Raw genomic sequence first — 24,200 nt, 5'->3', positions numbered from 1 at the left:
TGGGAACATATTACTCTGACATACAGATAAGAAGTGTTCTGTGATAGGCAAAGGAAGGCTCAAAGCATTAAAATTATTTGCTAGTTCTTGCAAACCTATATGGCCAATGGAAGACACGTGGTTGTACCCAGCCATCCCTCTGGACGACAAGTCTGGAGCCGCCTCACTGAGGACAACATTTCACCTAATATTTCTAACAGAAAGGCAGCTGCAAATTCACTTGGTATCAGTTTATTTGGGAGCATAAAAGGAAGAAGCATTTACCTCTTTATTCTCAAAGCAATCCACCGTGTAATCATTTCTGATAACAAGATATCTGTCCTTCCACTTCTTCAGATCCTCAGCAAAATGCAGCAGTTCTGCTTCATATAAGACCACCCCAGCTTCCATCGGGGGCTACAAAGATGATTTTCGAGATTTGAAATTACTCTGGATTACTCTGGATTTCATTTTGAAGCTTTTATTTCTACATTTCCATAACGCTGCTATGAGGGCTTTTGAGTCTTCAAATGCAACTTAGAGTCATAAACATCTCTCTGATTTGGACAGATACTACATATACAATCAAATTCTTGTAGCCTGAGGTGAGGAGGCAGCAGAAGAGCTCTGCCTTCCAGAAATAATTCCAGCTTTCTGAGACACAGACATTCTTATTTACCTTTCAGTTGGCATGCTTAAAGCAAGATGACTGTAGTTCATCACTTCCCATTTTCCAAATGTACCAAAACTGTTTCATTGATGCAGCAAAGAGTTTTATTATAAAATAGTAAATTATTTCCCATTTCTTTTGTGCCTGTGCTCTTGTAACTGATCTGCATCTTTCTGAAAGACAGGGCTCTTCTATTACCCTTTTACATCCCACCTCATTGATTTACCCTATTCAAGAGCATTGGATTTCCAATACAGCAAAAAAATTTAGATTTGTATCTTCTTAAGGTTGAATGCTGTTTCTCTGCATTTTCCTCTAATAAGAGAGTTTCGTTTCTCTTTTTGTCCCTCTTCCTCTAATAAAAAACATCTTTCCACAGTTCACAGAGGGGATTATTGCTATCTCCTTTATGGAACCCTTTAGCCATGGCTGAAAGGATAATTAAGTAAGTCCTGAACGTATGAATGATCTCTGTCCCAAGATTCTTGCAAAGCCTTGCAATTCTTGCAATTAGCAGGAAGCAACTAGTTTTGTCCAAGTGTCCAACTCTACCTTGATAATACTCATGCTTTGTACCAAAAATTTGTGTCACAGTTCTTCTCATGCTACATTCAAACAAGACCAAAACAAAGATGAATTCTCCAAAATAAATTTTAAACCTGCACCCAAATGCAACTTTTCCACCTAAAACCTAGCTGAACCAAATCCAACATCTGCACTTGCAAATCTGTTGTGTACACTTGGGTTATATATAAGTACACATATAAAATGTCCCAGATGCACATTTATTATTTATGCAACTATCCAATATAAGAAGCTGAAAGAACACTTCTTATATTGGAAGTGCTTGTATATATATAAAATATATATGTATATTATATACATATAAACACATTTAAATAACTTGAAAAATACTTTGGATTTGATTTTTAGAAGCTCTGAGTATCTGAACTGCTTATAAACTTTACTTGATAGCATTAAACTCTGGGAAAAAGAAAACCAAGCCCAGTCAGCGTCTGATACACTTGCAGCTTAGGTTTTCATACACTGCAACTACTAAATGTGTCATTTAAATAGTTAATGTGTTAATTAAATCAGCCAGGAGAGCAGAGCTGAATGGCAGCTTGAGGATGGGGAAGGGCTTACATGCCCTCCTACCTTGCTTTTCAGAAACCGGGACTGGGAATCCCGGTGCTGCTCCAGCTCATCCTGCACGTGCTTGCAGAAAGCCACTGTGTACTGGCGTCTGTAGTGAGGGCTGAAGTTTTTGATGACAGCCTCTGTTTTTCCTGAAGCAGAAACAGAGATTTAATTGTATTTAATGTACACGGGTTCAGAAAGTGCAATGCAGAACCAAGGCAGTTATCACCAGCAACCCAAAATACTGCCTAAGCATAGCAATGGTCACTTCCTGTACAGCAGATCAGGAAACCCTCAAAGATACTTTCAGCTGTTGTGATAACCAAGCAGGGAGGGAATTTGTCCAAGAAAACATTGGGATTTGGACGTTGTTTTTCCTTCTAAGAGTGGTCAAAATATATCCCAAATCCATTTCTCTATGAAAAGATGCTACCTGCCTCTTCCTGGGACATACTGCCACAGAGCCGTAGGTGCTCAAGAGCTGGTAAGGTTTTCAAAGAAACATACAGACAAGTGATACTGGCGAGCGTTTAGCTGTATTAACCAATTTGTTCACATAGTGAGATTTTAAAGCTGACTCAAAGCTCCTACGAAGGATGTTTCTAGGCTTGGGCACTAAAGTCTCTTTGTTTTAATGTAAACGGATACTCGGTCATGCTGCAATAAACACTAATCTTGTATTGTCTTGCTATGACCAAGATTTCATCGGTAGTAGTAAGAGCAATAAACACACTGACAGTGTCATTTCTGAGAATCTTAAAGCAATTTACAAGTAATTGACTCATTAACCTTATCAAAGAAATAATAATGCTTTACAGACAGGGAAGTGAAGCTGAAAGCTACAGCCATGTGCACATACACGACTCAAAGAGTCTCTGGCAATGCGAAAACCAAAACTTGGACTATGATATACATAGCATCCCGACCATCCTGGATACTGGAGAGATCTCTTCTTTGTATTAAGGAGTCCCATGACAAAGGGTTGTGGTTTTTTGAGCGTGTAAAAGAGAAATGGAATTTCACAAGTCAAAGTATAAAAATTTTGATACTTTCAAAATTTTACTTTGTTCCGCTTTGGGAAAAAACATCAAATTTTATCTGTGAGACAAAAAAATGGTAGTGCCCAAATTGAGATTTCTCGAAGCCTTTAAAGGCATGGACTCCTAAACCAGGACTGGCATTCAGCACTCCAGAAGGGCCAAACAGAGGAACCAGCAAGAAGCACCGTGACCTCCAGAGTCCTGAAAAAGCTGAACCACTTGCATCATATAATGATACTCCTGGACTGACAAACTCCTTCCAGCCACCCACCAGCACTACCACCAAAAGAGACCCACTGGGAGTTTTCATGATGTTTCTGTATTTTATACAATGGCTCACAACAGCTGCCGTGAGCCTGCAGCAGCTATGATGAAATCAGGGAGAGGTCTAGATGGGTTTGCCGCTTCAAACATATAATCATAGTCCTTCTAAAGCAACTATGCAAAACTTCCTGGATTACTACCGATTCTGTTGCCATTACTCACCAAAAAAATCTGGTTTAAATGTCAGTACGGTTCCCAGACTGTTCATGCTTTTTTCCATCTTAAATAATTTTACATATCATGAAGTAAAGAGAAAAGCTGTGGATCATTACCAAAATAAGTGCATTGGGATTTTGCAGGAGAAAGTGTGTGGGGTGCTTTGGTGTACAAGATGCTATGGTCCAAGATTTACCATGTCTGGCTATCTTATTTCCATTTAAAAAATCTAAATGTATGTGGCTGAAACTGCCATGGAAAAATAACTAGTTTGCTAAGGAGTTCACAGAGATGTGCAATGGCAAAAGGTTTTTAATGTACTTATTTTAGATCCAGCTCAGATTTGCTCCTAATGTGGGACATTATTGGGTTGTTAGAGGTAATTTCATCAATTCAGATAGCCACAGTATTTAATGACTCTCTAACTTCCTGATCATTACATTTACATCACTGTAGCTATGTGGATGTGCACACTAAGGAAAAAGCTACCCATCAGCTCCTCTGCTTCTGCAATTTTATTTTCAGTTTGATGCACAGAATTTGACACATCTCTCAAGTTTAGGGACAAGACTGACATGAACTTTCATTCCAGCTACTCCTGTGTAACCAGCTCAGAAAGGTGAGCTGGAGCCTTCTCCTGCTTAAGCATCAACAGGATCACTGCCTTCAACTGAACTGAAGGTCCCTTTTGCCCCACTCCTGCACTGTTCCAACCACATATCACCACCAGGTTACAAAACTGCCACCGCTTCAAGCCCTGTCTGGGTGCACGGAGGAGACAGCTCAGCCAACTGCCGCGTTTGCAGAGTCATTACACAAAGCTGGAGGGATGTCAGGAGGCCACATTAAGTTTTCACTTATGTAAGTTTTTCACAAATTTATCTGTGGGACAGCACCAGGTGACAATCTGCACTCTTTCAGTTTTAAGACACCAGATTTTTTGAGGCCCACTGATGATAGGATATGCTTGCATATAATAGCAGGATACCAATGCTGCTGAAGCAGAAAATCCCTGCCTGTACAACATCCTTTTAAAAACCAGCCTGCTTGGGCAGAGGCATAAGCTTATTCTCCAAATAAGGATAAAGGTTCCCAAAACATTCTTTATAGCAATTTTTTTTTCCTTCTGGTCCCAGCCAGCAGTAGGATGTTGTTGGCCCCAGCTGCGGTGGAGTTTCCTGCTCAGGGTTAGCCTCTATTTTCCACCACAGCTTTTTCTTTTGCAGCTTGCAGTGGCCTCTTAATCTGTTACAGAGGGCTCCGGGACACTGGACCTCACTTGACTACTGCCTGCATCCTGCAGTAAAAATTTGCAGAGGAAGTGGAACAAAGAACAAAATTCTGGTGTTGGGAAAAAAACCCCAACAATCACAGGAAATACCTGTAATTTTGGTGAGGTCTTTCAATTATGGCTATATCGGCTCAGAAGTGTGATTCTTCACTATCAACATTTCTTAGATCAGCTTAAAGTACAATGACCAAAGAGAAAGGAACTACGCAATCTGTAATATATATAAATGAAAAATATTATATCAACGCAATTTTTATGTGCAGACTATATTTACAATCAACCAAAATATGAATCGAGGAGCAAATGTTTCAGGCTGTTTATTCTAGTCTTTGCATTACTTGTTGCAAAGGATCTCTGCGCTAAAAATTCTACCTTCTAAAATTACAATAAAAGGTTTTATTAAAAGATTGTGAGTGGCAACACATGAAGACCTGGTCTTGTACTGCTTGGCTCAACTGCAGGCATTGCAACACTACCTACTGGTGGGAAGAGAAGCGGATGAACCCTTGATCCATTGTTTGTTGATGGATCTTTAAACTCTTATGGTTTACAAAAGATAAAAATACGCTATCAGAAAATGAACATCATGGAAACAGTCATGAGTAATAGGAACTCCTCCCATGTAATCATAATAGGGGGCAACTGGAGATAAAATACTCCACGGCAGTTGAAAAATGAGTTCCCTTAATTCTTTTCCAAATTTAGTGTGGCTTGCTTAGTCTGAGCTGTTTATATGGAGCAAGGCCAACCTTCCCACTTGGCTGGTCTGGCAATGGTGCAGCTTTGGCTCATATGAATGTGATCTGAAACCCAACAGCTAGGATGTTTATTCTAGGAGAACATGTAGCTTGATCATCTCCAGTAGAAGCCTCCATGCAACTGAAATTACCAACAGGAAAGGATGACAAAGATGGAGATGGAAAGATTTCTGTCAAATTAATGAGGAGAGGGTCCATTTCCCCTCTGCTGAGGGGAATGATCCTGCTCCAGAATAAACTTTGTTAATGCTTCAAGATGCATCTCCTGTTCCACAGAACCATTCTTGCACTCAATCACAAAAATTTGGCATAAGTTACGATACGTCTTTTAAAACTAAATAAGAATGTCATTGCACTGAGAAACTAGAAACATCTGCCAGTTGCCCCATTGGAAATCAGGATCCCTTCCCCAAACTTGTTCTTGCTACTCCACTGCCTTTGACCTTCTTAACCGTGTGTTACTCGTGCTGGACACTTGTATGTAACTCCAAGTTACATACACCTACAGCATGTCCTCAAATAGCTGACTTTCAATTTTGTTTTTCATTGCTTTTATTGAAATAAACTGATAAGGACACTCATGGGCAAGTTGTCCTACGAATTTCTGCTGGTCTAGCGGCTGGCTTTCAGCCTGGTGGCTCAGCTGCATCCAACCCAGCTAGCTCACCCTGCCATGCTTCTGTCTCTTTAACAATGTGTTGCCAAGAGACTGGTACAGATGCAGGTCAGGACAATTCAGAAGAAAAGGGCAGAAAACAATAACTTCTTGGCTGGCATACAAGAGACGGATTGCTCACACTCACTGGACTTCAGCCATTTGGAAGTTAGAGAAAGAGGTAAGGACTTGAAATAACCTTACCTTTATTCTTTATTATTAAGTGGATAATAATAAATAATATTATTTATATTAATTATTATATATAATTATATATTATATATTATATATTAATTAATAATATATATTAATTAATAAATTATAATAATATTATAATAAATAATATTATTTATTATAATAATAAATACCTTTATTATTAAGTGGAATTAAGTGTTATTCCACTTAAATAGTGGTGTTCAGTAGCAAGATGACCCTTCCAAGGGTAGCAAGATGACCATGACACTTCCTCTCCATAGCACAATTGCTTGCACTCAGCACCTTTTGAATGTGGTTTTCAAAAAATACCACAATCAGTGACATGAATCTCTTTGGAGGTCTGGAGGGTTTATCTTCTTAAACCATTTAAACCTGTTGGAAAATATACTTTGCCCCCATAGGACATGAACTGTACGAAAAGTAGATGATTTGCTGTATCAAAGCAAACCCTAGACAAAATAAAACCTAAAAGAAACAATAAGAATTGTGCATGCTGAGCACCAGTACACCCAGCACTTCAAACAAGTGTGAAGTATTGAAACAGAACAGGAATGATTGACTTTGTCCTTGCGTTTCTTCCACAAGGCCACGAGCAAAGCCATCAGAAGTAAATATAAAAAGATCAGTTGATCATATCCGCATGGTGCTTCACCAGCCAGGAGTACAATCCACAACTGGGGACATGCTTTTAAATGACAAAGTATAAACTACACTGCATGCCTTAGTGTTATTCAGCAAATTCAGTACCGAGCTTAAAATTACTATCATCCATCCATCCATATATATAATCTTATTCCCACAGCTCATCAGGGTAGCAGCAAATGAGTAAACAAAATAATTTCAGTGTTCAGTTCATGGGTCGACTTCATCCCAAGTCCAAGCTAAACGCAATCTTTGATTAGGATAAACGTCTAAATCTGTAGATGCTCTACTTGAGCCCTGTGAGTTGGCAAAGCTGAATGTCAGTATTGGCCGCTCTGAAACAGGTTGGATGCTTGCCATGGAGAGAAGCAGCCTCTGCTGCTTCTGCTGCAATACTGAGCATAAAAGCTGTTCTTCCTGAATTCACCCATTCATTTGAAACATCATTATCAATTATTAAATGCATCTGGTAAATAGAAAACCTGTAAACACAATTCTCTTTGGCCCTCTCAAACAATGCCCAGCACCTTCCAGCACTCTGGGACATGTAATAGTGCAGCAGGAAATACCAGTGATTTCCTCTTTCCTCCAGTCTTCTTTCTTGTGCAGTACTTATGGTACCACCCAGAAACTGTTTAAATCCAAGTGCTCCCAGGCTTTATACTACATGTACAGGGAGGCAATATAAAACACTGTTGAAAGCACAGCTCAGTTTGATCTTTATTTACAGAAATAGTATTTCGATTATCTGTGAGTCATGACTTAATACCTGTTATGAAAAAAGGGATGACAGACACAAATCCCATGTTCTGATTTGGCTGAATCACCTCTCCACAGGTTTGTTTGCACTCACTCAGCCAAACAAAGAAGCTCTCTGGTGGAGCCACCCCTCTTCCCTATGTAGACACACTGAAAAGCATAGTTTGCACCTGCTAAAATACTGAAACCAATTATTTACTCTCAGCCTTGTTTATGTTAATGGAGCCTACTCTTATTAAAAATTTATAATGCTGTAACTACTCTGGTGTGCACACACGCCCAAATTATCCATCTGTAATGCAGACACTGAATTAGACTGGTAAAATTCCAGTTAGTCACCCAAAACTCAACACATATGTGAGGATGATACCCATCACACCTCAGATCATATTCTTCCTAAATCTCAGCATATAAGCACTCCTTGGATGCTTAGCCCATCTTCTCTATAGGATGAATGGGAAAGTTGATGCTGTCTTGTGAAAAAAATCAGATTTCTTAGCAAGTTTGCCAGCTGAGACCATGGGTGTGAAATCTGTGCTCCGCCAGAAGTGAAGCTTCTCTCTCAGGGCAAGCTAAACAAACACGTTTGTAAGTTCGTGTAAATTTGATCCATGGTAAAGGAGGAGCCAAAAATAACAGGCTCCGTTCCAACCTTGCAGATCTCCTTTTCTACAATTTTACTCAAGTACTTAGCTCTTCCTCAAGTGCTCTGCTAAATGAGGCTAAATTTTATACTGAGCTGCACAATTATCCCATAGATTTCAATAGGTTTATACACCTATGATGTTCATCTTGGGCAACTTCATGAGCGTCTCCTATTTCAGAGGGAGTAGAAAGACCTGAGTGATACAGACCTCGTACTCTCTAAAAAAAGAGGGCTTGTTTTCTTAAGAGTAGCTTGTGATTTAACTATGGATCCTGCTATTTTAAATTAATTCTGAATACTGTCCCATTATTAAAAAATGCAGAGCAAAATACAGAGCATTAATCCTGCTTAAACACAGCCCATCTCTTGGGTCAGAGACTCATTCCTACAGCCAGGTTTCCTCTCCTCTTTCCCCTTCCCTCCCAGACTGAGATCTAGAAAATTCTTCTCAGGAAATGCAGAGGCAGGACTATCACATCTTTGACCTATGGTTAACCATCATGATCCTAACAGCACGTCTTCCATGCCTTCACAAGCATCTGCTATAACCTGAAACTCTCTGGAGAATATCATCTTAGTGCATAATAAGGTGAATTGCAATCACCTTATTTTCATGCATGTGTCCCTTGTAAGAAGCATACAATTCCCTCTGACTGCACTACACGTTGCCAGGTATTATATTTGAGACCTGCTGCTGTTAAGATGGAAATGCCCAGGGAAACATATTTTAGCATCAACCCACAATTGCAAAGCAACAGGCTGGGGTGCCCACTTAAAACAGAGAAGTAGCCTTTATTGGGTCCACCTACTCCTTCGGCATGTGCACTTCACAGACACGTGCCAGCCCTGGGACACCACTCCCTCCAGTTTCTTCGTACCTTCTTCCACACATGCGCCATCTCCCATGCTGGGGGAAATGAATGGACAACCTCTCCAGCCAGAGATGGGTCCTGCACAAGCAGCTCTGCCAGCATTGCAGAGCGGAGAAGCAGTAAAAACCAGAAACCCACTGGCAGTGCTATCGCCCTCCTAAACATGTAGGCCTGAAGCAGGGATAGGGAAAACAACTGGAAGGATTTGAATCTTAACCTTAAAACACCTGAATTGCAACCAGTGAGATCAGGCACTCCTCTGTCAAACAGTGGGGGCCACCAGCCACCAGCTCTGCAACGTTCCCATTGCCGAATCATTTTTTAGGGGAGAAAAAAGATTTCATGAGTTGCCTTTGCATTTCTGTTAGATTCAAAAATATCCTAATGATCATGAATTACATAAAGGCCAAAGCCTGTGGTTAATCAAGCAGAAACAAGCCCAACACAAGCCAAGGGTTTGATTAACACTGTGTCAGATAAGCTTATCCTTAAGGCTGCTGAAATTTATCCTTTACTGGCAATGGGGCTAGAAGCAGCAACACTGTCTGGCAACAATTACAGTCAAATTCAACAAGAATAAGGGCTGATAATTATATATAAGCTTATTTCACAGCACCAGAAGAACTAGGGATGTAATAAAACAAATGAACCCAATCTAGTTCCTTGGGACCACAAGAAGCTAAACTATGCTCTGTATTAAGTTAATTTGAAGAAGGTCAGTGGTTTTCAAGCTTTGAGGTTGTTTCTTTTTCAACTCTCAGAGCCACAAGCTGAGCCACTACTGGGGAAACAGACACCAAGCATCTCTTGAGCAGCTTTCTCCAAACCAGATCTCGGCATCACGTTACATGTCATGGTAGGTCAAACAAGAATGTTTCTTGGGAACACTTAAACAGGTTTCAAAAAATGTAAGTCAATGCCGCATCACCCTTTAAATCAGGATGATGCGTTCCCTCTTCCCCCCCTTTCGGGTGATGTTGCAGCCAGTTACTTCACTGCATGACCATCTGCAAGACAATATAACAAAACCCATCCTCACGTCAGAGATACAGAAAACAGATATAACCATCTTCACGGTACTAATTAAAGGTTTTTCCATATATATGTATTTATATAGGCACACACACCTGCATAAGATTAATTCTGTGCAATGCCTGGACTGTGCTCATACAGAACCTTCTTTTTTTTTTTTCCTTAATTATTTTGCCAAAATTATGCCATACTAGACAGGTCTATTACAAAATTACTCAAAGGCATATATGACATTGGGCATAGTTATGAGTACACACACACGTCTTTCCATGTGGGGCCTCATTTATGCTGAAGGTACCTTAGTCTTAAATTTCCCTTTATTCCTTTTACATTGTAACTGCTTTCACCACCAGCCTAGTGTAAATCAACCCAGATGGATTTCTCAGAGTACCAGGTTCAGAGTACCAGGTTTCCCATGAAGACATCTCTTTTTAAGCACTGTAGCAGAAGGCCACTTTCCCATGGCAATATTTTATTCTGTTTCTCAACAAACCCCAGAAAATGGAAAAGGGCTACATGTGTGTAACGAAATGAGAATAAGGGTACCATCAGGTCCCTTTTCCTTGCAGTTTTCCTCCCCAGATTGTGAGGTGTTTGATTCTCTTTTGGGTCCCATATACAATGAAAAATAGTAAATGTCACAATTTCCAACGGACAATATTTCAGCTAGTGCCAAAAAAAAAAACCCAAAAAACGGGAGAGGAATATGTAAATGCAGTTCACATCCCAAGGAATTTTTTTTTACCCCATCTCCCACTTTACATTAAGCTTGGACAAGAAAAATGGGAAAATTATTGTGTTCACACTCTGCAAGAAATACTTCCAAGCATTAAAGGGTGTACATTCATGCAACTAAAAGTCTCCCCTTTTATAAACAAACCCTTCTGTACTTCTCTGTGGACAACCATATCTCCCAGCAAAACCACACTCTTCACTGAATTTTTAATTCTCCAGAAGAGACAGGAGGAAGCACTGGCGCCTCATCCTGCAGGGAAGGAGGTTTCTTCCCACGGTTACAAAAAAGCATCAATTAAGGTTAAGAGTTTAGAAAACAAGTGTATATAACATGAATCTGCCCACCAAACTCCATGTAAAACATTCCTTTTTCTGTGAATATTACAGATAGGGAAGGGAAACTACAGCCCTGTGATGCAACAGATCAAGTTTTATAATTCAAGTTAGTTGAGAAACACCAAGAAGTGGTACCAGAGCATTAGCTGCCCAGACCTGGGGTTCTTTAAAGCTCTGAAAATGTCTGATTTGACATGAAGGGAGTAAGACACACTGATGCTTACCTGTAAGTGGCGACCTTAACGACATCTCCTCTCACCCTTCAAAACAATGCTGGACTTAAAGAGTACTTACTCAGGATCTACTATAACTGCTGCTACTGCCCAAAAGTCCTAGTGTGGGTTAGGAGCAGTCTTTTGTTCTCTTCCAGTTGTGAAATGGGTACAAAGGAAATAGAACTGGCTATAATACAGTGAAGGTCTTGCCCTCCCTAGGGAAACCGATGTGACTACTCAAAAAGCCCCTGCTTGTCCAGGGACAATCCAGGCGCGGAAGCAGAGAAATGATGCAAAAGGCTGTGAAAAGAAAATAAAGGGGAACAAGCAAACAGAAGATGGGAGATGGCCCTCTGGCTGCCTGGAGCTTCTCAACATGGGAGACCTGTCTTTTGCCTCCTTTTCCCTCTTTTCTCTCATTCAAAACTGAGCAAGGCCATAATCAAGATCTCAGTATTTCCAAAGCACTGTAAAAGAAGGAAACAAAGTGATCTCAATGTTTTTTGAGTTTTTCTTTCGCAAAGCTAAAAGAACCCATTAAACTTAAATAATCATGTCTTACTTGGCAGAGTTTATGCCTTTGATTCTTCTGGATTAAAGTTAGGACCTGACTAATAAAAGGATAACTTCTGCTAGCAAATCCATAACTAATTCTGGAAATTTTCTCCTGCAAAGAGGTCAAGTAAAAATTGTAACAATCTCTAACTTTCTGCAACTGCAGCACTATCAAAGGATTGCCTTCACATTCACCAGGTCTCCCCCGCTACAACCAACCAGTGCCAGCAATCGAGATCACCAGAGGTAAAAGAAATACTCCCAGGTCACAAGGTCATACGTTAGGGGAATTTAAGAAAAAAGGTAAAAGAACTGTGTTCAGAAAGAATTCGATGTAAATATAACAGAGATCACATACAAAGCAAGACATTTATCTTAAAGTCACTCTTGTGCAAATGCCAGGGTTTAAGGTCTAATTACCTTTTGTCCTTTTTACCTCTTTTTACCTTTTCAACTTTTTGTTGAAAAGTATTTATTTTCTTTTTCAGACTTCTATTTTAGCCATAGTTCAGAGAAACGCCAGAGCCCCACTGAGTGTTTGTCTGCGACTCTCAGAAAGGCGTAGCTATGGCGTCACTTGCTGTGACAGGAAGGTGGTGGCACAGAACTCTGCAGGTGTAATCTCAAAGTCATCTTGCTTCCTTCGTGGAGCTGCTTTCACTAAAGCCCGCTTATATGCGGTGGAATCAAGCTCAGAGAGGTTACAGTCCAGCCACTTGACAGTCCGCCAAGTGTTGTACGTTATTCTTCTTCTGCCTGGACAAGTTTCAGTTCCCCAAATGCTCATGAAAGCACCACCGAGAAGACAATAGGGTTAGCACTGATGTTTGTTTTTTCCATTTCTAAGAAGACTTCCCGGGAAGAAGCGCCAGTCAGCTATTGTCTCTCTCACTAAACGTGTGTTTGAGTCTCCTTGGTTGCTCAGCTCTTCCGCCTCAATGTTTCAATACTCCTTCCTTTTTGAAAAAAAGAAAAAGATAAGTTGCCTCATTTCCTCTCCATATATCTTTCATGTTCAGAAGGGTTTGTGACAACACGACACAACTTGAAAGGAATAAAACAAATCAAAACCACCTTCTTCCAGTGCTGTGTTTGTACAGTAGGATCACATGAGCTTCTGGGGCTTGGAAAAACAGCCAGACAGGTTATTATTGAGAAGAGGAAGTTCCTGAGAATTTATTTGGAAATGGTTTGGTGAGAGCTCTCTTGGTGGTTTGCAGAAACCCTGTGCCTTTCGAAGTCTACAGCAGGACCTCCATGCATAGGCACACCAAAAGTACTTGCTGGTAGGCTGCAACTTGTGGTAACACATAATCACAACATACTCAAGGTTTGGTTTTATATCTATGGTGGCAATACCTCAATTAGTGCATGTAACAGTTTGCTTTCATTGCTTTTGCCTCTGTACGATCAATTATGGAGTTCGTTTTGTATGTCTCAGTCCTTCCATCTTGGGTCTCCATAAAGTTCCCCCATCAATCTACTCTGAGCTCCCATCAATGTGGATGCTGATACTCCTCTCTTTTTGGAGAAGAATATGGTCCTCTGTTTTGTTTGTCCATACCAAAAATTAAATTCTTCATCTTTCTGTGCTTTGTAAAATGTTTTATTTAGGGGACTAAGGAAAAAACAGCCCTAAGAATGCAACATGCAAGAGCTGGTAAGAAAAAAAGAAAACAGCTTTCACGTGATAAGACACGGCAAGATATCTGGCAAATTTATGTATATCAGATTACATTTTAATTTTCTGACTGCAGAGGTAATCATAAGTAATGCTACTTTAAACATATTTAGCTCCTACCTGCTCAACAGCCCTTTAAGCATACTACCAGTTCATTTCACTGGGAAGGCAGGCAGGCGGCAGTCTGATTTACAGACTCACAACTGAGAAGAAGGATGCTAAATGCACCCCTCTGTGGCAAAAGGGGTCACAAAATGTTTATGTTAGTGCAGGTCTTCACAAGGAAGAACAGATTTTGGATAATAATAAATAACTGTGATTATGTGGCGTATAATTTTGTTGTACAATTTTGAAATTTTAAAATTATACAACATAGTGTTCTTTGTGTCTTTCCCCAGACTCCTCAGTTAAACAATTGTAAAAGACAAAGGAGAGCCTATGAGATGGTCTAGTTTCTGCTCCAGTCCCTGCACGGCTGCTCTGCAAAATTTTGCCATGAGCCCACGTAAGAGTCCAATATCCACAAACTACCTCTAATCCAACAGAGTAACTCTCATCTTGAATATAATCCAAATATGAATTCCTCCATAGGCTGCCTGCATTTATTGACTACAACTAAATTTCAAGCCATATTTGCATTCTTCAATGGTGACTTAAAGTCAGCGTGTGGCTGTCTGAGAAACAAATGCAGGGAAAGCCGCATAAATCCATTTTCTGTCTTCATTTGGGCTGATGGGATTCACCAGCTTGATGGAAGTGCAGGATGAGCACTAAATTTCTACAAAACATTTTCCCACCTAATGGTATCCAGTGTGGCTTCAAAACACCCCCAACAGTTCTTGAAGCCAGAACAACCTTTCAGAGACTTTTCTATCCCCTACTGTTGCTCCCAAAGACCTCTACTATACAGTGCAACCATCTCTTCCAATGACATGCTACTTAGGCTGCATGCTGCTCATGCAGTAGCAAAACTTCTTTGTACCCTGGGACACTTCTTCTTTGCTATTTACCCTTTCAAGCATCACTGAGCAATCATTTCACCAACAGTTTCACCATAGGTTTTTGCATAAACCCAGCAACTTCATACAAACTGGCAGGCTCTTGGTTAGCTAAAAAGCAAATCAGCAAAACGGATGATAGAGTAAGAACAGGCCAGGAAGTTTGGAATACTGTATTCACAAAAACCACCAATATGATTCATGGATTCTTTATGATTTCCAATGCAAAACCACGGCCACTAGGAGAGACTGCTAAAAAAGTGCATCTTATGCTCTCCGCTTTACACTGAGCTTCACTAGTGAAGATGCATCAAACCTTTCAAAATCAGCCAGTCAGGTTGAACCTTCTGACTTCAAAAGTTGTGGTTTAAATGGAGTCATGACTTTTTCTTTACATGTCTCAGAAATTCAGAGGTCAGGACATCAAAACACAGGCCTCATTGAACATACAAGTTTCCAATTTTGCTTGCACACATGTCCCTCTGAGGGACATGTGCCTTAGCTAACAGCCACAAAAACCATAGTCTAAGAGAAGATAGTCTTCTTATAACCTCTTTTGAACCAGTAATGAGGTCAGATCTTTCTGTAGTAATTATTTCACTTTCAGAAGTACCTAAGTCACTAAGAGGATGGTATACACGGTTGAAGATCCAAAGGCATTTTTGAAAATTACTTTTGCTGCCACTGAGGCAGTTTCCAGAACTGCTGGATACCAACCACCAGGATCAGGTAGGTGGGTGCTCAGCACCTCTGAAGCCAACTGAAGTTCTAAAAATTACACTTTTGGTTTGGGATGTATTAAAAATATCTGCTTGGTGTGCTTCAGAAGAACCTTCTGTGAGAAAAAAAATGAAAGCGCCAGATTTTATCTCATTCAAGAATGAGTAGTACAGAGCAATGCAAAGAAAGTTGGAGGGGATAATGCAGCCCTGGCTTCAAGATTGAGCAGATACCCTAACATGTTTTTTAAATTCAATTTCCTAGGGTTCCTCTAATTTGTAAAATACTGTATCTTGAAACTGAAAGAAAACAGAATTATAGCAAAGAAACTTGTAAGATACAAATGTCAAAATGCTTCACCGGCCAGCACACTTCTTTTTTTGGTTTTTTTTTAAGTTATTTAAATAAAAATAAAAGTCTCATTAGAAGGTAGTAATTAGAACTACCTTTTTTGCCAAACTGCTCCAGAAAACTCATTTTTTAAACATACACTCTTCTTTCCTTGTCTACTGTATATAAATTATATATCTTCTGGTTAACACATCATTCAGTCTGGAATAATTATACATCAGAGAGATGCCTAATAAGCTGATCTTAAAACTCTATATGTCTAAAAAAAGATCCCAAGGATTGTTTTATGAATATAGAATGGCATCAGTTGACAAATATATGGCATAGTCCATATTATTGTGGTTGCTACCAAGAACCACATGAATCAATGTTATGAGCTTGTTTTTGTATTATTCAAGATGACAGGACTTTTGAAGAAAAGCAAGAGTGTATTCTATAATCGTGAGAATCCCCTATGAAGATGAAAGAAAATTAGCCACACAATATAAATACATAATAGAAAGAAAATACAGAATATAAGCAATAGTGCATTTTATCAACAATGTGCACTTAACTGGGAAGAATCCATAAGGTTTTAAAAATCCCACAGCTGCTACAAGATGCAACAATGAATAGAAATACTTGCATTTACAACTAAAACTAACAAGGGACAGAATTGACGAAGAAATATTTTCTGTTACCATAACCATATTGTTTTAGACTTACATCAGACAAAAGCTATTTCAACAGGAAAACCTGTCTTAGCCAACAGCTGGAAAACTCATAGTCTTATTCTGGAAGGAAAGGAGACTTATTACTTTTTACAGATGTCTTCATTCCCATCATCCAAAAGAAGTTAAAAATGAATAGAGATGGGCCCCATCTGAAATACGGCTTTCACATCCTCCCAAGGCTGCGCACACTCACATCTCTGGCACCAATTCAGCCTATGCTACTATACGTAACGGTGACAGAAACTCAACCTGACATTTTGTATAGCATCCTCAAATTCAGCTTTAAATTTATTTTTTGTTCAGTCTCTCAGAAAATCGCATGCCCCTTCCAACAGCAGAACTCCAAACACCTCAGCTATCAGAGAAGCTGGATTTTATTTTTTTAATTGCTCTTTTGCAGACAGTAACAGTAAAAACCCAGCCAGTGTTCACCTACACTGTTCAGTCCCAGCACCCTGTGAGACCTGGCTGTAAGAGCACCCTCCAAGACAAGACTGCTTTCATTTTATATTCATGAAAGTAACACCTGCCAATGCCAACTTTTATGGAAACAGCACAGCAACTTTTCAGTTGACCACACTTCCTGCTGCCTAAATATTTAAGGCACACTAAAGAAGAACCATGTAGCAAGATTAATAGCTACCAAACCACAAGCTCTTGCTCAGAATTACCATGTAGTATTTTATACTCTTATCAACACTTTGGTTTTGTATGTTTGTTTACATTGGTAACTCCCTTGTATCTCTGTGTGGTATCAGCTTTAGATATCCCCATTCTGGTACAAGATGTGCTGAGCAGCTTCATGTTTTTTCCGTGCATAAGGGAAGTTGGTGATAAATTCAGATGAGGGCTTTCCTTTTTCATTCACTTTGAACCCAACTTCTTCTTCCAACAAACCCCAGTGCTGCTTCTCACTGGGCTGCTTCAGTTTATGATTTGTCACCACTACTTGGCCACAGCTCCCAAGGGATTATCACGAACACATCAAGCCAATCTCCGAAATGTACAGAAACTTATTTTGTTGCAGATCTCACATGTGTTTCACAGCAAATATGGCCTCAATATTCTTCTTCGCACTCTTCTCCCCCACTGTTTCCCTTGGGTTTGGTAGGACATTGTTTGAAAGCAGCTTGCTGCTGAGCCCTCCTGCTCTCAGGTGAAAAGCAGCTGAAACTCAAGAACAGGAGGAAGGAATTGCTGTGGTAGAGAATGGTGAAATACATACAACATGAGGACCTTTCTTCTACAGCTTCTGAGGAAAACCCACAATGAGGACAATTGGACTGGCAAAGGAACTGCTGTGCTAATGAAATACCCGTGGTCCCTCCAGTGGCACAGCAGTTATGTACCATGAAACCAAGCATGCATGCTGCAGCCATTCCGTAAGGAAGGCATTCACCACATAATTAAAATACCTCTAAAGGAATGAGAGAAATGGGAGCCAAATCCTAATACTGGACCTAAAAATGCAGTGTGACCAATGTACCAGACTGGTGAAGTATCACACATCTAGAAGTAAGATTAAGTTAGAATTCCCGTTTTCAAGATGCCTTTATTTTGGCATTCAGAGAGAGGAGCACTCAAATCCTACATCAGTCTACATGGACACCAACATCCTTCCCCATTCCTTCAGTCTGTTTTTGATCAACAGGCTGATGCAAGCAGCTATTAACATAGTTTTTTGCTCAGCACATGATTTGCTTCTGTAGTTCAGAAAGTTTTTTGAACTTCCTAGAGATCAATTTATTCTATTAAATACATTGTGATGGCTTAATCAAGACTTCTGTGTGGGCTACAAACACCTTTTACATGTAGGCTGGGCTCAAATAAAGCTCAAGGAAACTGGGAGTGATGCCTGTCCTGTGGCCATTTACCAGTCTGCTTGAGATGTCCCTTCAAATAGTAGTGCTTCATTTGTACCACAAGCTGAATAAATGCACGAGGAGGCTAACATAGCTTGCCATCCTGTTTGGACAGAAAATTTCAGATTTTTGAGGTAAACAGATGATTTATTATGCTTCATTTTCAAATGGATATATGTCCCTCCTTCACAGAGTGCACACTTGGATTAATCGGCTTGATTTCCCTGGATTAAATCCTCCTGTGCAGCACACGCAGGTCTGTTTCACAGGATTTCTGATTGTTTATTTTTTTTTAAACCAAAAGACGCTGGAACAACCATTGGCTCCAGTCTATCAAGCCTCCCATGCAAGGTATAGGAAGCTACACCAGGTAGGTATGCATGCATTTTGGTATAACACTGAGCAATGCCGCCAAGGTCTAATCCTTGAAATACTAGAGTCTGGTTTGGTTTGTACAAAACATGACTCCCCATGAGCAATCCAGCAGCTGTGTCACTTTTACATATAGTTTTTCCAAGAGTTTACAGCTTCATTTTCCCTCCACGCACAACTGATCTGCTAATTTCGACCTGCACAGGAGGAGGACATGCCTTCACAATGCTGGCTGACATTTGCTATTTTCCTTTTGGGTTTTTTATGCAATGTTTGGCTTTGGAGTATTTTGTTCAGCATCCCCTTTGTAGAAAATGGCATAGTCTCTGTCTAAACCCTTCCTTCCTCATTAAAAATATGGCAGCATAAAAGCCCTGCAGTCTTCGCACAATTTCATTACATGATCATTTTGCCTTCTGCAAATGAGGGTCTTCAGTGAGGGTCACAAGAAGGGTAAGAGATACTCCAGCTGATTCTCTGTTTCCTGGCCATAGCTGGAAAGCTCACTGCAAAATACCAGGCCTGGTAGAAACAGTAATAAGTAAGTAAACAACCGTGATTACGTTTTAAAAGCATACAAAAGTCAAGAGCTCATGTCTCCTCTGCATCTTTAGTTCAGGCAGTCCTCTTTAATATGTACAGTTGAAACACTTTTAAAGGATGGTGGGACACTGGCGCAGGTTGCCCAGAGAAGCTGTGGATGCCCCATCACTGGAAGTGTTCAAGGCCAGGTTGGACGGAGCTTTGAGCAATCTGGTCTAGTGGAAGGTATCCCTGCTCATGGCAGGGGGGTTGGAACTAGATGATTTTTAAGGGTCCCTTCCAACCCAAACCATTCCATGAATGAATGTATGATCTTTTCTCCTCCAAATAACCACAAAAATCACCATCAACTTAGATCAGCCGACAATCTGGATAATTTTTAGGCTCCCCCTTGCAGACACACCAAATGCAACCCTGACAGCTGGATACCTACCTCCAGCCACACTCACAAACTGTCAGTAACCTCAAACACTCATGTCAGCTGCTGCTTCCAGGGCTTAGAGCAAAGACTGATAGAGCACAAGCAGCAGTGGCTAAAGCTACTTTTCTTTACAGTCACGTCTAAAATTACCATCTTCTAATCAATTTCATATGGTACCTGCCTCATGCATTGAGGAACTCTGAACGTTTGTGGCATGGTCAGCTGGAAATAGCAGGTAAATACCACCCCAAAGAACCAGATCCTGTCTTCCATGTCTGCTGCAAAATGTAAAGCTGGACAAAATGTATGTCACTTATGGGAGAAGCTCCCAGATAGCTCCTGCTGCTGCCTTTTTCTGATTTCCAGAACTACTGAGTGCCTGCAGTCACAACTAAGCACAGTCAGAGCCTGGCTGGAAATCTGGGGGGAGCATTAAAATGGCCAGGTCCCTGAAAAAATTAAGCACTAGGTGTGTCAAGCCCCAAAGTAATATCCGTAACTCCTCATGCATGAAATAAAATACCAGCAGTTATCACAGTATCTCACTGGGAAAATCATCGCTGGTTGACGCCTGCATGGCACTTTGTAGCTTGACAGGTGAATTTTGAAATGAAATGAAATCTCAGAAGGGACAAAAAACCCAAACCCAAACAACAAATCTCGGGCTTCCTACTGACTGAAGCCAATAGAAAAATATACCAAAATGCTGCCTTTGCATGCTGGTCTCCCTCAAGCATCAGTGGTGAGTTCAGGGCTTTAGATCCATGAACCTTTTCAGCTAACACTGTAAGCTTATGTGGTAGAAAGTTGTGTTTGGTTTGTGGCATCACCTTTGTCTACAGCAGTGAACAGCTGCTGGTAGCTGTGGGTTTCCCAGCTATTTGTTGTACTGCACAGGGGGCAAATGTGGAAACAATGGGGTTTAGTTCAGAGGTAAACACTGGCAGTGATTAGAAACCCTTCCCACTCACCTCTGGTTTCCTTTATTCTAGCTTTACAGCCCCCAACCCCTTTCCTCCTCCTGCAGAATATGCCTGAGCTGCTCAACAGAACGTCCAAGGGAAGAAAAACACACTTTAACTTAATTCCAAAAAAAAAAAAAAAGAAAAAAAAAAGAACAGAAAAAACCTCATCCATTTTAGCTGCAGTTTTCTGAAAAATGCAATAAGGCAGACACTCAGCACGGAAACTTCAGGCTGAACAGCTGAAGACTGGCAACCCTCACTTGCAACTCAAAAACAGTGGAAAGTATCTGGTAGACTAAATCACTTTACAATGCTTTTACTTTTACTAAGGGAGTATTTGTACTCTCTTAGTACAAAGAGAGTTGTTTTGGTTTGGTTTGGGTTTTTTTTTTCCGTTTGCACAGGCTCTGCCATTAAATCTTTGCCGGCGGATAATGTAGGCTTGCTTTTCCTCTAGTGTGACCACTACACTATGTGCAATATCAAGTGAAAATATACGAGGATCCTCTGTATCACATCCAATAAAAGCAAGTTGGTCTTTAGACAATGTTCACCTAGACATTTAATGTCCCCAATTCTGCTTCAAGAAGCAGGTCTTCTACTATCAACATCGTGACAAAGCTCTGCAGAGAATCACAGCACAAATAGTAACTGTGGTTTCATGCAGAGGAAAGGATAATATCCTGTAAAGCTTTAAAAATTGCTTCCTAAGGTAGCAGGTGAGAGGGACTGAAGAAGAGTGCTGGCTAAAAGGTCAGGGATGAGTGAGCTGGATGCTGACTGGCAGGATGGTGGTGGCACCTTCTGCAAATATGAAGCAATGCCTGTATATCTCTGAAAAGACTAAGGAAAAGCTTCTTGGCAGCAAATTTCCAGATACAGCAGACAAGGCAAATTTTTTTTATCTGGGATCCCAAGCACAAAGAACTAAAAACCAGTAGTAAATCCAGAAAGGCATCACTCCAGTGAATGAGCCATCCCAGGCAATGAGCAGTGGATCTTTAGAAACAGTATGCATGCACAGAGCCAGCTTTCAAGCTCCACAAAACCTGCAACTGCCTTAACCTGGAGAACATAAACCTTCATGGGAAATACCAGATGTTTTTATAATGCAAAGAAGCTGTAGACATTCTTTCGAGGTTGTCTGTGAAAGTATTTAGTGATCATGAGTGCTTAAAGGTCCAGCTGGTCCCTAGTACATATCATAGCCATTAACTCTGCCTTGGCTGGGACACATCAACATGGTTCAACTGGAACTGTTGCAGAGACCTCACCCTGCACTGGGGATTGCTGCAGGCTGCTTCTCCTAGTCCTGGCACTCCCTGGCCCCATGCCTTTGTTTTCTGGTCCTTTCTTTTGCTTTGTGTGTTCTGCCTGCTTAAACAGTAAACAACCAGGAACAAGGATTGTTTTACGCTGTTTGTACCACGAGCGCTCTTTGAGAGGACCAACATGTCCCACATACAAAAACTAATGTGCTGTTCAGGTAGACGACCTTTTCTTCAAGTTGCTGCAATGAATGAGAGCCACAGTCAAAACATGCACTGACCTTAGAAGCACAATACAGAATGAACCTGGAAAAAACAGCATTTTTGGGGAGCTGTGAACTGACTGTGTTACGCCATTACCAATGATCTCCTTACAAGCCCACTACCATTTGAAAAGGCATCACCACTGCTGGTGGTGTTAGTGAAGAGTCAAAAAAATGGGCCAGGCACTGATGTGGCTTTTCTCAGCATGCTAACTGGCCAGAAACCATAACGAGGAGGCTGCATTACGTTCACTGTTTAAGCATTCATTGCTTAAACAGGTACCATTCTACCATTCTTCAGGTAGAAAAAACAACCTGAAGATCAGCTGACATGCTCACTTTGCATAAATCTCAAAAGCAGAATTTATTCTGAAGGACTGATCATGGCTCACTCCTGGGAAGATATGTAAAGTGGGTAGCAAGCCAGAAACCTCTGCTGCTGTTTCCATCCTGGATTGCGGCACCCCGTTGCTGTAGCTATCCCAGCTCATTGAGCAGCATGGTGCCACGCATGGTTTGAGGCAGTACTGAAGGAGTGCACGCTGCTCTGACCTAAAGGGTTGCCATAGCACCCTCTGAGATCTCAGAGCATGACCACACACCTGCCAGCAGCAAATATCTATTAACCACCATGGTCTCACGTTGACAGTTGACGTGGCGCCTTCCCCTATTCACATGGGACCCACCACACGTTCAGCAGAAAGCTACCTGAGAGACACTTGGCTGGTCTGGCACCGAACAGGGATTGCATGAGAACACTGAACACGTCATGCACAATAAAAGCCTCTGTAGCATCTGCACACTCTTAGGAACTAGGCTGCTCAGGGCAAGGCAGAACAGTCTTAGAATCAAGATCATCACAAACAACATCAAAATGTTATTTTTTATAACTATTTCTGTATTAGAAAATTAATTTAGAAAATAAATTAACTAACTACTCTATTCCTTATTTATTTCCTAGATTATAAAAAATAATCTACATATTTTTGAAAACTATATCGCTTTTAACTTTTTAATCACCTAACCAGAAGAAACCAAGAGTCAGTCTTCCTTTTGTTTTCTACCTCCTGATAACTGCTAGCTAAGACAACTACATAGTTTTTAAAAGAAAAATGCAATAACTAAATAACAACTTTAGTAGCACTACAATGGCCTAATAGCTTTAGTACTATTCAAAGTGTAAGAGCACTTATAATTTGTGTAAGTTTGTGTCTGAGGTGTTAACCAATCTTACCACAGGAGCATGAATAGTAAAGGCTTATGATTTCAAAATTTAATAATTAAATATCTACAGAAACTAATCCACCAAAATCTTAGGTTATGCATATCAAGTTAAGTATTAGTATAGAATCCACACCAAACTTTTTAATAATAATAAAAAACAGGATAAAGCTTTTAGAAAAACCAAACAGATGAACCTTTTCTTCACACAAGTTTGTGCAATTTCCACAAGCTTTAATCTTACTTGTGTGTAAGAGCTGGCCTCATTTCATCACTGTCCTTTAACTGCAGAAGCAACTAAAATGCTTGTATGCATGTTCAAAAGCTTGAAGCCACTTTTACTTGTCCTTTAAGTGCAAAGAGAACAGCGTGTTTATTATATGCAAAGAAAAAAGCTGTAGAAAGAAATGCTGCTGTACTTTAAAAGCATCCATGACCACATTACTTATGAATATCATCCTTCCCAATCTAGACACTGGCTTTTCAGTTGCTACTGCCCAAAGGCATCAACAACAAAGCTGCTTTAATCATCTCAGAGCTTGCTTTTTCTCCCTTTAATATCAATAAAATTTCTATCAGATGCAAAGACTGTCTTATAATTTGTGGCCAAGCTGCACTAATTAAAGAACTTCCAATCTTCAAGATTTTGGAAAACACTAAGTACAACAGTGCAGCAGACTCCACACTGACAGTGCGCCTCTCAATTACAGAATTTTAGGGCAAAGGCGAGCATGTTTCTCACTTTTCCTATTGAGAAGAAGCTCTTTCCATTGATACTCATGCCTAATTCAACACTATACA

At 40.3% G+C, this 24,200-nt stretch overlaps 1 protein-coding gene across 2 annotated transcripts in view; it reads right to left on the bottom strand.

Annotated features, from left to right (window-relative positions):
* Window positions 1-24,200, bottom strand: part of NIBAN1 (niban apoptosis regulator 1) — a 90,828-nt gene that overhangs the window by 35,435 nt on the left and 31,193 nt on the right. For both annotated transcript variants that reach the window (XM_030495826.1, XM_030495827.2), the window contains 2 exons: window positions 1,808-1,938; window positions 265-396 (listed from right to left, as the gene is read on the bottom strand). In XM_030495826.1, coding sequence (XP_030351686.1) covers window positions 265-396; window positions 1,808-1,938 — 263 coding nt within the window. The remainder of the gene's footprint in view (window positions 1-264; window positions 397-1,807; window positions 1,939-24,200) is intronic.

The sequence above is a fragment of the Strigops habroptila genome, chromosome 8 (assembly GCF_004027225.2).
Source record: "Strigops habroptila isolate Jane chromosome 8, bStrHab1.2.pri, whole genome shotgun sequence".
NCBI classification, from domain to species: domain Eukaryota; kingdom Metazoa; phylum Chordata; class Aves; order Psittaciformes; family Psittacidae; genus Strigops; species Strigops habroptila.
This window is presented reverse-complemented; position numbering and strand designations above follow the sequence as displayed.